The sequence below is a fragment of the Carassius auratus genome, unplaced genomic scaffold (genome assembly GCF_003368295.1).
Source record: "Carassius auratus strain Wakin unplaced genomic scaffold, ASM336829v1 scaf_tig00002024, whole genome shotgun sequence".
NCBI lineage: Eukaryota > Metazoa > Chordata > Actinopteri > Cypriniformes > Cyprinidae > Carassius > Carassius auratus.
The window spans coordinates 47,675-62,781 of NW_020523422.1; the positions used below are offsets into that span (position 1 = coordinate 47,675).

A 15,107-nucleotide genomic window follows, 5' to 3' on the forward strand; every position below is an offset into this window, starting at 1 on the left:
TAAAGTTTCACATTCCTTTTTGTACTGCAATTTTGTTTTTCAATTCTGTCCTAGGTTTCGAATGATGTGTCAAAGGTTAATTTCTCACAAGATGTTTGATCATATAGTATTGGTATTCATCTTCTTAAACTGCATTACCATTGCTCTGGAAAGGCCCACTATTCAGCCATCTGTAAGTTTGCTTAAGTGTAATCAAGGCCATTTGCATCTAAATTTCGCTGATGTCATGCTTTTCTGGATGTATGATACAGCATGTCCTTTTGTGTGCGTTTTGGTTTGTTTTTTCATTTCAGGAGCGAATGTTCCTCAGTATCTCCAATTATGTTTTCACTGTGATTTTTGTGGCTGAAATGACTGTGAAGGTATGATTTAGGCCTTTTCTCTCTCCATATAAGGAATATTCTTTCCACAAAACACTCTCACACACATGATATGGCTTGTGTTAAAGGTGGTGGCCCTCGGCTTCTGTGCTGGGAAGCACAGTTATCTGCAGAGCACCTGGAATGTTCTGGATGGGGTGCTGGTCTCTGTCTCTCTCATTGATATTCTGGTCTCCCTGGCCTCCACTGGTGGAAACCGAATCTTTGGCATCCTGAGGGTTCTTCGTCTGCTGAGAACTCTTCGGCCGCTGAGGTGAGCCAGCGAATGGTCCCAACGTGCCTGTCTGAGGCTACGTGGTCATTGCTCCAGTTAAGGAATAAACTGAAGGTTAATTTTGTGGTTGCGTGATCTCCCGAGTCTACTAAACTAAAGCTTTGCGAAATAAAGTCTGTTATCCCTGAATTCTTTTTATTTTAGGTTTACCAATCTTAAAGGTCACTCAGACAACTGTACCATTACATCCTGGAATCCAAACAGGTTGAAATAGGTTGTGTCTTTGTTTTTGTTGTTTTTTTCACGTAAACAGAGTGATTAGTCGCGCTCCTGGACTGAAACTAGTGGTGGAAACGCTAATAACATCCCTGAGGCCCATTGGGAACATTGTGCTCATCTGCTGTGCCTTCTTTATTGTCTTTGGCATTCTTGGAGTTCAGGTAATTGCTTCAGATGCTACATGCTTTTCAACAGAAATGTGAGGGATTTTCAGTTAACGCAGTAGCGATATTATGAATTGCAGCTCTTCAAAGGAAAGTTTTACCATTGTGAAGGTGGCGACACCAAAAACATCACCAATAAGTTTGATTGTATTCGAGCAAACTACAAATGGATTCGGAGAAAGTACAACTTTGACAACCTGGGACAGGTAGGTGTCACACACTTGACGTTATTCACTGATTTGGACACACTGAAGCATTATAAAGCGATCAGCTGAGTGAAAAAGTAAGGTCATGTTGCCTTTTCATTTTTATAGGACTTCGAGAAACCGTTTTCTGCTGTAATATGGTTGAAATGATTCCCAGATTGTCATTACGAGCCCTGTAACTGCTCTGAATGAATGATGGTTTTGCTGGCACGTGTCTCTCTTCTGCAGGCTCTCATGTCGCTGTTCGTGCTTTCCTGTAAGGACGGATGGGTCAATATAATGTATGACGGGTTGGATGCTGTCGGGGTGGACATGCAGGTTTGGATCTGCTTTGCTCATTCTGGCACATGACTTTCCTAATTTGTCATATGATGGATGTGCCGTTCATCTTCCTGTCCTTCACGCCCACAGCCTGAGCGCAATCACAACCCCTGGATGCTCCTCTACTTCATCTCTTTCCTGCTGATCGTCAGCTTCTTCGTGCTCAACATGTTTGTGGGAGTGGTGGTGGAGAACTTCCACAAGTGTCGTCAGGACCAGGAGGAAGAGGAGGCACGTCTGCGCGAGGAGAAGAGGCAGAGACTGCTGGAGAAAAAGCGCAGGAGTAAGGCGAATTGCGGGTCTGGTCGGTAGTCTATTTTTCTGAGCACTGCCTGCTTCCAGAGCCTGAGAGAGAAAGCTAGAGAAAGATTTTTTAAAAAGACAGAAGCAGTCAAAAGGCTGAGGAAATTCAAAAACTATGCACAATTTGGCACCGATCTGATGTCAGCCTTGGATTGTGATGGACTGTAGCATGTTCCTGCATGAGATGCCCGCAACACAAAATGCTGCATGACAAGCCAACAGGGGAAGTTTGCACAGTACATATGGGGTCAGCATCATGGCCAAAGCAGCAGAGCGTCCTGCTATGAATACTGTGTATAGGGTGGTCAGTTAAAAGAGGTTTGAACTAGTACTAATTAGGACTGTTCATTTACTGTGTTTTCCTACCATCAGAGCAGATCAAGGTTGAAGTACCAAGCTCGAGAAGAGTCGGTAGAGTCAACGCACCTAACCAAACACACTGATAACAGGCGGCAGAAAGCCCATCCATTTTCAGCATCATTACTCCAGTCTTCAGTGTCCCATGATCCTTTAGAAATCATTCTAATATACTGATTTGCTGCTCAAGAAACATTTCTTATTGTCAATTTTGAAAACAGTTGTGCTGCTTAATATTTTTGTAAAATGATAAATTCTTTTCTCCCGATTTCTTGGTGACTACAAAAGTAAAAAGGACAGCATTTATTTGAAACAGAAGTCTTTTGTAACAAATGTTTTTTACTGTGACTTGTTCACTTTAATGCATCCTTGCTGAATAAATGTATAAAGTTTAAAAATAAAATCTTACATTTCCCAAACTTTTGAAAATAGTGTATCTCAGACAGAGTCAATTGCTAAATAGATTGCTTTGGACCACAGGCTTATGATCAGTGACACTGAAATGAAATAAATAATGTACTATCATAATGAAATCAATAATAAAGTGACTTTTAAAGCCACTTTTTATATTGAAGGATTCACTCCTCTGTCACAATCACATCATGTCTTTAATATTTATTCATTTAATCATTACAAATGATTACATTATAATTTTAATCAACTGAAAACCCTAGTAGTCATATAGTGTGTATAGAAAAGAATAACCCCTTTTTAAAATAATCACATTTCTGAAATGAAGACGGACACAGTTTTTGTTTTATCCAGCTGTATTTACTCAGTGCAACTTATAACATCCAAGTGAAATAAATAGCACCATGTCAGAAATCACTGAGTTGGAAAAAGGATCACCCTCTTGTGTCGTTATTTTGTTGAACCACCTTTTGCTTTAATTACAGCCTTTAGTCTGTTGGGATATGTCTCTGTCTCTAAAAACTTTGCACATCTAGACTTTGCAATATTTACCCTTTTCTTTGGAGAGCTGCTGAAGTTCAGTTAAATTTGATGGTGACTGTTTGGACTGCAGTCTTCAAATGATTCCACAGATTTTCAATGGGGTTTAAGTCTGGACTCTGACTATGCAAGGGCATTCTACTTTTTCTCCTTCAACCACTGTGAGCTCAGTTTTGCTGTGTGCTTTGGATCATTGTAATATTGGAAGGCAAACCTTCTCCCCATTGACAACTTTCTAGCAGAGGGCAGCAGATATTCCTCAAGAATTAGACAGTATTTTTGCCCCATCCATTTTTCCTTCTATCCTGACAAGTAAGAGAAACAGCCCATAACAGGATATCACCACGTCCATGCTTTACTGTGGGAATGCTGTTATCTGGGTGGAGAGCTGTATTGGATTTCCGGCAGTTGAGGCCAAATAAATACATTTTAGTCTCATCTGCCTCAGAATCTTCAAGGTTTGTTTTGGCAAAGCTCAGCTGTGACTGCATGTGGCCTTTCTTGAGGAGTGCCTTTTTTCTTGCTCCCCTCCCATACAAGCCACATTTGTGATATTGTTGTCACATGCACACAATGACCGCTCTTTGTTATAAATCCCTGCAACTGCTTCACAGTTGCTGTAGGCCTCTTTGTTGCCTCTCAGTGTCCTCCTGCTCTTTCATCCAGTTTGGAGCGATGTCCTGATCCAGGGAAGGGTCTGTGTTGTACCAAATTCCTTCCACTTCTTAATAATAGACTACACTGTGCTTCTAGGAATTGATAAAGCCTTTTTTCTATCCATCTCCTGACTTGACGTGCATATCTATAACTTTATCCCGGAGATCTTATGACAGTGCCTTGCCACTCATAGTGGATTTTTGTTTTGTTTCAGCTGCACTACCAAGGACAGAAATGCTCCAGGAAAGCTCTTTTCACGCTGAGCTGATCAAAATGACCACAGTTGATCACAGGTGAAAGTCAAATGGCTTTGTGTGCCATTGAGAAGGTGATTAGCTACACCTGACTGGGTTTACAAGTTATTTTTAATGATTCTTTTTTTATTATAGATTTTTTCTTACATGTTGGTGTTATATCTTTCACTTGGATGTTATAAGTTGCACTGAGTAAATACAGCTGGATAAAACAAAAACTGTGTCCGTCTTCATTTCAGGCTGCAAAGCAACAAAATGTGATTTTAAAAGTGGGTGAATGTTTTCTATACCCACTTTACATCCAAAGAGGAAGTAAGAAATTCAAAGAGTGCGTTGTGTCCTCACGATGCTGGAAAGCAATAACGTGAGAGGAGGCAGTTGCTCTGTGACAGTTTTTAAGATGGGTTGGGGGGATGTGTGTATGATATTAATTAATTTTGAATGCTGAACTCAAACATATGTAATGTAACATCAAGGAAAGTTTCATCATAATATCCATTTGAGAGACTGAATATTAGTTGCCTGTGGTCTGGCTGTCTGTCTAAATCAGTTTAGTACACTGCACTATTAGGGCTCTCTGGTTGTGTGAGCCTTGAGGAATCTAAGAATGCCAGCCATGATTTTACGTGACTAAACGAATAAATGTGAAGAAGGGTGTTCTTTGTTTAAGCACCATGCCTGCCAGGACAAAGCTTGCTGATAAATGATCTTTAGCATAAAAGCTGACGGTTTTATCTACGTTTGTCACACTTGACTCCTCCAGCCTTTACTCCAGTCAAAGGATTAATCGTGTATGTGACTGTGACTTATAGTACTCATAACTGAGTCCATAGCAGTTGAGTTTTATTTCCCTGGATCTATTCAAAGATCCCCTCGATGCATTCATCTGGGATAGATCGAAGGACGTCTCATAAACAGTCCTCAACACAGAGTGCATTAAGCAGGACAGAGAAGAAAAGGAGAAACAGATGTTTCTTCAACTGTGGCCATGTGTACACATTTATCGTACATCAAAGGAGAATTGTTATGAAAATTCACGACATCTCAAATTGTGTATTGTGTTCAGTAGTACTCTATGATGGAAAAGGCACCTTTAATATGGCTGAAATCAAATGGATTTATTCAGGCTAATTTAATGGCTTGCATTTATGCATCCTACATACATTGAATATTTTTATATTTTTTGCACAATTAGTCAAAATTGTGATGAAAAGTATTATGCTTACAACAGAGATCTACCTTAATTTTTCTTTTAACAAAAGAAAACTCAATTAACAAAACCGTTTGGTGTCGTGAAACTATAACTGAGGAACATCACTTTAAACAAATCAATTAATAGATATTTTTTATGCAATAAATATCACAACTGTTAATTTCACATTTGTTTAGATGATCATAGTTGAGGCATAAAAAACATAAACCCTTTAGGACACAAAAGTATCTGAAATTCATAATGTTCTGATACATTTCTGTAGACAGTATATCCAAATCACCAATCTGTGGATCTGTTCCTTATTCAGACCCACATGGAATCTGCACAGATTGCTCAGCGGATTTCCTCAAAATCAAAATGCTAATAAAGCTTTCAACTTTCACTAAGAGTACAAAACTCTTTTAAGATCCTGCAGAATTCATTCAGATCAGAAAATGTTGAAAACGTCAACAGATTCCATCTGGGCCTGCCGTTATCCCATCATATTAAAAGATAGACTGTTTCTGTGTGCACTTTATATTATGTGCAACTATTATGCTGGCCTTGAGTGTGGTGTCTGCTAGGGAGAGATGTTACATGTAATGGTTGTGCTGTAGCTGCATGCTCAGATATTCAGTAGCTCAAAGGCTTCTCTCTTGGCAAATGTTATTTACCTGTAAACATGCTTTTATGGCAGACTCAGAAAGATGGATTCAAACTCAAATAAATTTTATGGTTGCTGTCATGTCCAGTATATCACACGCATTACAACTAATCGATAAACAGTCACCTCTAAGCTCTCCTTAAAAACACTCAATAATATGTCTCTGCAACTTGTGCTACTCACAGAAGTCCTTTCATATGTTCTCCCACATACTGCCATGTTTACAACGGCATGTTCACCAAAGCAGCATGCTTGAAACCCATGAAGGCACAAGTGTTGCATGAGAGGACTTTGAATGAATAATGTTGCAATATTATCTCAATGCTGGGGAGATAAATTACTGGTCCTCTCTGCAGCAGTCGTCCCCTCGCACCCAGTGCCTTTTTCCTCTGCATCAGTGATTTGGCTTATTTGTGTTAACCCTGCACTGACTCTTCTTTGCTGTCTGTCTGTATGACCCTATCAACAGAAGCCCAGCAGAGACCGTACTATGCCGATTACTCTCCAATCCGGCTCTACATCCACACACTGTGTACCAACCACTACCTGGATCTCTTCATCACCGGCATCATCTGCATCAATGTGGTCACTATGTCTATTGAACATTTCAATCAGCCTCCTGTGAGTCTATGAACCCTTTGAATCTTGATTTGTTTAACCTAGTGACCTACAGTACAGTTGCATAAAGTTGCATTTCATCATTTGAAAACTACAGTAACAAACTTTTTTGTGAAACATTCAGCCTGAAAATAGTTTATGCTCCTTCTTTAAAATAAATGACACCTGGAGCCGGATTCACAAAACATTATTTGAATAAAACTCTTCAGAATAAAGTTAAAAGCACATAGAACAAAGGAATGAATAGCTATATCACATTAGGGCAAGGGAAACGCATGACATGACAGGAACCATGACTATGGGAAATAAATTATAATAATAAATATATAAAAGACATGAAACCATGAACATAAACCAACATCCAAAACCAATGTTACATTATCTCAAGAACTTTTTCTTAAGATTTTCATGAATCTGGCTCCTAGTTTGATATTTTTATAGAATGCAAATACATTTATACATTATTTAATGTGGTTTAATTGACAAAATACTACTTTACTTTAAATTGTACAGCACGGAAAATGCTGAAATCATTGTTTCTATCTCACACAGTACCTTGAAGAGTCACTGAAATACTGCAACTATGTCTTTACCATCATCTTCATAATTGAGGCTTTGCTCAAGCTTGTGGCATTTGGTTTTCGGAGATTCTTCAAAGACAGGTATTGGGACCTACTATATGGCGCTGTCTAATGTAAATGTAAATACACTGTAAATAAGATTCACATTATTTGTATGCAATATACTGCACTGAAGAAGTCTCTGGAAATAAAATCCATTTTATATTGATATTATGAGTTTACATATTTCAAGCAGTATTCACAAGTGTTTATTAGTGTGCACTTTAGATGGTATAAGGGTATTAAACTTGCTATATCCATTACATTCTCATTACCAATTTATTTTTAACTTAGCCTTCTTATTCTAATTCTAATCCTGATATTAAAGTCTCGTTAAGAAGGTCTATGGGGAGTCTTGTCGGTCCCCAACCTCTTGGTGACCTTGTCCCTTATCTCACACTCTCTTGTGTATTGGGTATACTTGTGTTCTTAGATGTCTGCATCATGCTGTAATTTGCAAGTGCTTAACCAGATAAAGTTAATTAAAAACCCCATCAGCTTAGTGTACAGCAAAATATATGTTTTATCTTCATTCAGAGATGGTGTGCACTGATTATTGATTATTCAAGCCAACAAAGACATGAGATCAAAGCGTGACTAACTGTTACTTAGATCAGACAGAATAAATCATTTAGCCTAATTAAAGAAGAATGTACATCAAAAATATAAATATAAAGAGGGTGTGAGTGATTAAAAGGTGGATTATGTCAATCTAACTTACTCTTATGCTTAACTTCTTTTGGCAATATTATAAATATAGCTAAAATTGGAATCAGACTGTTTTCCATGTTAATCAGAGTTTTTGTCCTAACCGGCGTGAAAGCGATATGCAACGAGCGACAGTAAATTCTATTTTAGAAATGGTTTCTATTTTTATTTGCGACATCATGACTGGAACAACATATGCACTATGACAATGATAATCTGAAGTACTGATTATGTGCTTAATTTAATGTTAAAAAGGGTGAGTTTGAATACCATTTTTGTGACCTTTATTACCACACTGAAAGCGACAATGGATAATAATAATCTTGAAAACAAATGAAAGGAAACATAAATGTTAAAACTCAATGTAAGCCAACTGTCTTCCATAACAAAGACTGTATCAGTCACTCAGATGTATTTGTTGAAAGCGCAGGACCGTGAGCTTGCATATGCTCTTCTGATTGGCAGTGATTGACTGAATGATTTTGTTGCATCACATGGCCAGGTTGCATCTGGTGTGGACAGAAAAATTGCTTGTTGCTTGAATCATATTGCATTGCGTTTGGTTAGGACGTAATCAAGCATTTGAATCCTTAATTTGATTATATATATATATATATATATTATTGCAGGGCCATTTCACCAACCTCTCCAACACATTGTAAAACACTTTTGTAATTAAGCGCGAGAGTGTGATTAAGTCATGTTTTAAAATGTTGCGTCTGATGTCATATCATGCTTAGGGAACGGGATGAATCATTAGTTTCAGTTCATTGAATGCAGCTAAATTAAAAGGAGTCATGATCCCTGTTGTTTATCATTAATCCCACATTAGCTCATGTACAGGTGCAATCGACACTATGTTGTTCTGTTTGCAATACGCTCATAAATCTGTGTATGGTTTATTTGCTCAGCTTGCCTAATGTTCTAAAACCGATTAGCTAAACGACGCTCGTTGCTGGATGCTGTATTTTAACTGTATAATGTTGTAACGTGCTGGCAGATGGAACCAGCTGGATCTAGCCATAGTCCTGCTCTCTATCATGGGCATCACTCTGGAGGAGATCAAGATGAATGCAGCGCTGCCAATCAACCCCACCATCATACGCATTATGAGGGTGCTGAGAATAGCCAGAGGTATTTTAGTTTTCTAGCTGGTTACCAAAAAAGTTGCATGTTCTATTAGAAATCGCCTGGGATTTGATTTGTGCCTCTTTGTGCTTTTGCCCACAGTACTGAAGCTTTTGAAGATGGCTACAGGCATGAGAGCCCTACTGGACACAGTTATGCAAGCTTTACCACAGGTAACTAATGTGGTGTTTTTACATTCATTCATGTGTTTAATAATAATATATTTTTTTTAATAAAATTATTTAGGTCACACTTGATTTTAAGGTCCAATTCCCACTATTAACTAACTATTAACTATGACTTTTGCCTTATTAAAGTCCCAGTTACTGCTTATTAACTGTTAGTACGCTAGTTGTTGAGTATTGGGAAGGATTAAGGATGTAGAATATGCTTTTGCAGAATAAGTGCTTTATAAGTACTAATAAACAGCTATAATATGGTAGTAATATGCATGCAAATAAGTAACTAGTTAACAGCGAGAATTTGTTGTGTTGTTTTGTGTTATTTTGCTTTTAAAGAGATATAGATGTACTGCACAGTTGCATTTGTTTTTGTCTTTGTGTGGATATGTAAGGCAAGGGGGAGGAAAGAGAAAAAGTTGGAGATAAAGTATCTATAACACAGTTCTTCTCCCCGTGATTGATTGTTTAATAACATACTGTGATAATGCACTTCCTCTCTTTAGGTGGGAAATCTGGGTTTGCTGTTTATGCTCCTCTTCTTCATTTATGCGGCACTTGGCGTGGAGCTTTTTGGGAAACTAGGTCAGTGCTGCAATCCTGCTCACTGTTCATACTGAGCGCTCCATTTCACAGCTTTGCTCTACCTTAGCTGCCACTCTAATTTTTGGTCAGAAATGCTTCAATTTGTCCCGAAAATGCTTCATGGCTCTTGCTCTTGCAATTGCAAGAGGATAGCCTCTAGGCTCAAAAAGACATTTCTATGCTACTTATAAGTTATATCCATGTGAGAGGCCTCTGGAACACAAATGACAGGACTATGCTTTCTCTTAAAGGGAAAGCTCTCTAATTACTTTCATTAGCCTTCAACTTTAAAATCAGTGCTAATTATTGTGTCAGACATATCTGGGGGTAACAGCTCATTTGCTTCTTTAATGGTAATACAGGGAACTCTGTCAGGTTATATCCACTTTTAGCAACACATTCAGTGATAGTCTAGCTATGCTTTTTGTGTATAAAAAGTAGATGACTGTTGTCAAAATATTATTTACCTATATTTTTATCTAGAGTGCACTGACAATAACCCTTGCGAAGGATTAAGCAGACATGCTACGTTTGAGAACTTTGGAATGGCCTTTTTAACGTTATTCAGAATATCAACGGGGGACAACTGGAATGGCATAATGAAGGTACTACAGGGGAGACTTTTCATTGTTCTTTTTCTCATTGCATTTAGAGTATTTTGGTGGTGCAGTTTTAATCATTAATGCATTGCATATGTGCAGGACACTCTGCGAGAGTGCCTTCCGGAAGACAAGCACTGCCTCACTTATCTCCCCAAGGTTTCCCCCATCTACTTTGTCACCTTTGTGCTAATGGCTCAGTTTGTGCTGGTTAACGTGGTGGTGGCCGTACTGATGAAACACCTGGAGGAGAGCAATAAGGAGGCCAAAGAAGATGCTGAAATGGACGCTGAGATTGAGATGGAGATGGAAATGGCTCGGCGTCACAGCAACGTTTCAGCAGGGAGTTCTTCAGGGCCAGAAGGAAGGGCAACTTATGTAGGAGCACACCCAGATTCACCTGGACAGGTATATCTCAGAAATCATTATTAAACAGTGTTGAAAAGAAAGAATGATTTTAGTTAAGCCATGCATGGTAATTGAATATTGAAAGGTTTTCAAACTTGGATCTGGGGAACTCTAGGGGGCTGCAACAGAGTGCAAGGGTATACTGTAACACTTAATATTTTTTTAATACATGAAAATATTATAGTTCTTTTAGTAGAGGATCATCATATTTGTGGGTCCTTGACAACAGAAGGTGGTATTATGAACTGGTCATAGTGTACGAAACATCATACCATTTGTTCTCAGTTTAGTTTTGCACTTATTGAGCACCATTAACTCTTATAAGGAGCAACCCGAGTTAGCTGCGGGCAAGAGAATTGCATTTGTGTTTTATTGGGCGCTGAGTTGTCACAATACACAGAAAATATGCTGAGGGGATGTGGACAGTGAGAAGTGAGGCTCTGTGGGGAGGCCAGGAACATTTGTTACCCCTCATGGGCTGCTCAGGCAAGGAGTGTATTTGCTTTGTCAGCTGCAGTGAGCTGGTGAATAAACCTGGCAAGCTTGGCTCTAGGTGTTTATAGGTTTGTGAGTTTATGTGTGAGGGTAAAAGCACAAAAGCAGAAGAATACATTTCTCTTCCGCAGGATATGGGGAAACAAAGAACACAAGAGAATTTGCTCTCTCCACGGAAAATGTCAGTGTCAAGGATGCACTCTTTGCCAAATGACAGCTACATGTTTCGCCCTGTGAGGCCAGCCAGTGCTCCTTATCCCCTAGAAGAAGTGGAAACCAGTCAAGGGTACCTTGAATTAGGTATAAAGAATCAGAGTACATGACTTTCTGTATTAATAAGTACTTTTCTCAAAAGGGGGAAAAACATATGAAAAGTCTTCATTAACCTTTCCTGTAGGCTCTATCACCTCAGTCCATTCCCAGCCATGCGAAAGTCATTCCCTACTCCAGGTCCCTGGTGTTCCTCCCCATTCCCAGTTGAACTACCTCCCCAAGATTCCCCCTCCCATGCCCTCTCCAACCCACAGCATAGGCAGGACTTTATGCAGACAGGTATACTCTCGCTCGTCCCGTCCGTATTTAGTGCTTCACTGTTGTTCAGTGCTTGCAGGCCACATGTTCACATTGTCCTATGTTTATTCTTTCAGGAGGCAATTAAAAATGACTCCATCAATGTGCAAAGTTCTGACTCCAAAGACCATCCCGACAGACAGGCAGGGATAACAACAGGTGGCTTCAAGCTGCATGTTCCTGGGATGCCCCAATGTGGACATGCTCCCAGTGTCTGCACCTTCCAACAGCCCCATAGACAGCACAGTATCCTTTCTCGACCTACTAGCCTGGCCAGCAGCAGCAGAAGCACCAGCCCCAGTGGCTCCTTGTATGAATCCACTGATCTGAACGACGAGGAGGTCCGTCACATAAACAGTACAGCACGCCTGTGGGTAGGGGTTCAGGCAGAAGTCCGAAGTCACTCCCTGTCTCCTTATACCACCTCGGGGATGCTGCTTCCCGTCCCTGTGAAGAACTGCAGCAGTGCTGCCAACTTAAGCATCGAAGACCCAAAAAAGTGCTTCACCGAGGACACTGAAGGTTTTCTGGAAAAACCCTATGGTACAGATGACCATCGTAGGCACTCGATTGAGATTTGCTCTTTAGTAGATGATGGGCTGTTTGGTCAAGAACTTAGTGAGAAGAGGCACGTTCCGATGCGTGGACAGTCGTTGCACATTCCCCGTAAGAAAAAGATGAGCCCTCCATGTATCTCCATCGAGCCCCCATTTGAAACAAAGGTTCCCGCTTCTCTTGCATCCATGAAAAAGCTTTCGGAGAGCAGCATGTTACTACGGAGGAGGACGCCATCCTATGACCTAGCCCTGCAGCGGGACTCTCTGGATTTGCTTGAGAACCAGCTGTCTACCCAGCCGCTCATCAAAGTAGAGCGACACCCCTCTCACTGTGCAGAGTATCTGTCGATGCCACACCCCACCCCAATGGGTGGTCTGGCAGGCATTTTGTGTGAAAGCATGCAGGCGTCCCCCTTTGATAACCGATTTGAAGAATCCACGGACTTCAGCTCTGTAAACAGGACAGCCCAATGAGGGACTTTAGCCAAATTTTACCATCCACACTCAAGGGTGCGACAACTACTTGAGCAGGGGACATCGACCTCTTTCTGTAGCCAAAGTTTTCTTTGTTTCTTTTCCAATGTAATATCATCATGAAAGCCAGCCAGGAATGGCAGCCGATCCTAGCAGGGAACAGCGATTGATCAGACTGTGATCGGGCAAAGTGTTGAACATGGGATATGCAATTTCAGGTTTCCAAATGGAACAGTGGTTCTAATTTTGATCCCAGTGCTCAATCACATTGATTTGAGTTCAGGATGTGTAGTGTTATGTATCATCTGTATCATTTTTGTCAGTCTTTCCTCTCTTTGTCATGAGCATTGGTAATGTTTTCTGTAGAGACAGAGTATACCGATTAAAAGAACTAATAAGAACTGTACATGTTATGTATTTTATTGACTCATAATGTGTAAATAGAGAACATATTGTATTAGTGGAGAAACAAGCTCTATTCATATGCACATATTTTTTATAGAGATCTATAATGTTTTTGCACATATCAATATGAATTGTCTTCTGTTGTCTTCTTGTGAATGTACATTTTTTAATCAAATAGCTGTGGGATCAATTCTAGTCTGTTTAGGCCTACTGATATTGAGATGATTTTTATTTTTCTATTGGGAGGAAGGGGTGTGTCGTATTATATAGATCCAATGAGAACCAAACTACAAATGATCTGTAGCCTGAGTGCAATACACTATAAATGTTTCTGTAAGTTTACCCAGTTAGGTTACACACTTTTTAAACAAGCATAGCCAGTAACGTGCATCTCACATACACAACCCTTTACCATACTCAGGTTCATCTCAAAATGTATATTAAGATTTCTGCTACACTCTACATTATAACCTAGTTTAACCACGACATAACCTATTTTAACATTCTGTGGCCCTTGGCTATGGCACAAGTTGCATGTGAACGACAGACTGATTAAAATGTAAATGTGACCTTGTTCTGTTTCTCCTGATGTTCAAACTTTAGAACTGTCAAAGACTAAAGGCTGGAATACACTACATGACTTTTAAAGCCTGCGATACACTATGCGATTTTCTATGGAATCTGTCAATTCAAATCTGCAGACTGGCTCTGACTTTCGGCAACTAGCGTCAACTTCCTCTAGACTGAAAATTGGGGCAAAAATCATGTAGTGCATTCCAGGTATAAGGGAGTTTATATCAGTACATGTCTGATCTATTTTTATTTTTTATATCTTTTCTGCTTTGAAATGGCACCTCTGGTTTGTGCCCTTGTGAAACAATGAGACACCTATTTAATGAAAGGAACACAAAGTTATGTTTTGATTTTTTTTTTAGAAGTGATCAATGTGATTTATGTATAGTTATACTAAGCCATGAGGTTTTTGGCAAATAACCAGTAAACACAGCCTGCGAATCCTGCTCTTTAAATGATATAACTCACATAGCTACATATCCAGTAATAACAATGTATCACCTGAGATTTAAAATAGTTGATGCAGCTTCTGTGCTGTGCTAATTCAATTTTTATTCTCCATTTATGATTCACCTCAAAAGATGGAGAGGGCAAATTAGTTGCATGTTATTGAGAGATTTAGAAATACAAACATCTGGATGTTTTTCAAGTTTTTGATATTTACATTTTCAGATATTTTCCATTTGTAGTCTTGCATCTAATTGCACTGAGATGTAATTACAAGGTATTACTCTGTAGAAATGGAGTAAAGCCACTTGTTGTCTAATGCAATATTTTATGATAGTCTATGTTGAGATGAGTGCAAGAGGTTTAGTTGTATGCAAAAAAATCATGGATGATTACAACTGAAGTATGGACATAATCAGACATCAATCTAATATTGGACTTTGAGACAAATGTGTGTAGTGTTTCATGTATCTTATGGTCCTAGAATCCATGTTTTTGCAAGAGGATTGTTGAGAGGTTTTTTTAAATGCTATTGAAAAAATGATAGAGCTGTATGGATGGAGAAGTATATAACTGCTTAAAGTGTTTTAATCACATTCTTAGCTGGGTTTTTGTTTTTTAATTATTTATTTTTTAATATGAAGCTTTTTGCCATTAAGCAGCCTAATGTCCTTAATCCTTCAATAAATAATCAAAGCATTTTCCTCAAGCTTTCATGATGATAGTCATTTGTCTTTTCTTTTGTTATTGCAGCTAAACTTATTTATTAATGCAAACTGCCTTTTCTTTTTGCTTTTTG

General features: G+C 39.1%; 1 protein-coding gene across 2 annotated transcripts in view; it reads left to right on the forward strand.

The window, feature by feature from the left end:
• LOC113069654 (voltage-dependent T-type calcium channel subunit alpha-1H) overlaps positions 1 to 14,778 on the forward strand; it is a 53,958-nt gene extending 39,180 nt beyond the window's left edge. Inside the window, exons 17-33 of one of the 2 annotated variants that reach the window (XM_026242821.1) lie at positions 55 to 172; positions 294 to 362; positions 449 to 633; positions 908 to 1,034; positions 1,118 to 1,243; positions 1,472 to 1,561; positions 1,655 to 1,847; positions 6,412 to 6,563; positions 7,113 to 7,222; positions 8,889 to 9,022; positions 9,119 to 9,189; positions 9,702 to 9,780; positions 10,264 to 10,385; positions 10,482 to 10,787; positions 11,414 to 11,582; positions 11,680 to 11,834; positions 11,930 to 14,777. In XM_026242821.1, coding sequence (XP_026098606.1) covers positions 55 to 172; positions 294 to 362; positions 449 to 633; positions 908 to 1,034; positions 1,118 to 1,243; positions 1,472 to 1,561; positions 1,655 to 1,847; positions 6,412 to 6,563; positions 7,113 to 7,222; positions 8,889 to 9,022; positions 9,119 to 9,189; positions 9,702 to 9,780; positions 10,264 to 10,385; positions 10,482 to 10,787; positions 11,414 to 11,582; positions 11,680 to 11,834; positions 11,930 to 12,883 — 3,160 coding nt within the window. In that variant the 3' untranslated portion in view covers positions 12,884 to 14,777. Of the gene's footprint in view, positions 1 to 54; positions 173 to 293; positions 363 to 448; positions 634 to 907; positions 1,035 to 1,117; positions 1,244 to 1,471; positions 1,562 to 1,654; positions 1,848 to 6,411; positions 6,564 to 7,112; positions 7,223 to 8,888; positions 9,023 to 9,118; positions 9,190 to 9,701; positions 9,781 to 10,263; positions 10,386 to 10,481; positions 10,788 to 11,413; positions 11,583 to 11,679; positions 11,835 to 11,929 lie in introns of both variants that reach the window. The other variant, XM_026242822.1, reaches the window with a different exon arrangement.
• Positions 14,779 to 15,107: the final 329 nt, after the last annotated feature.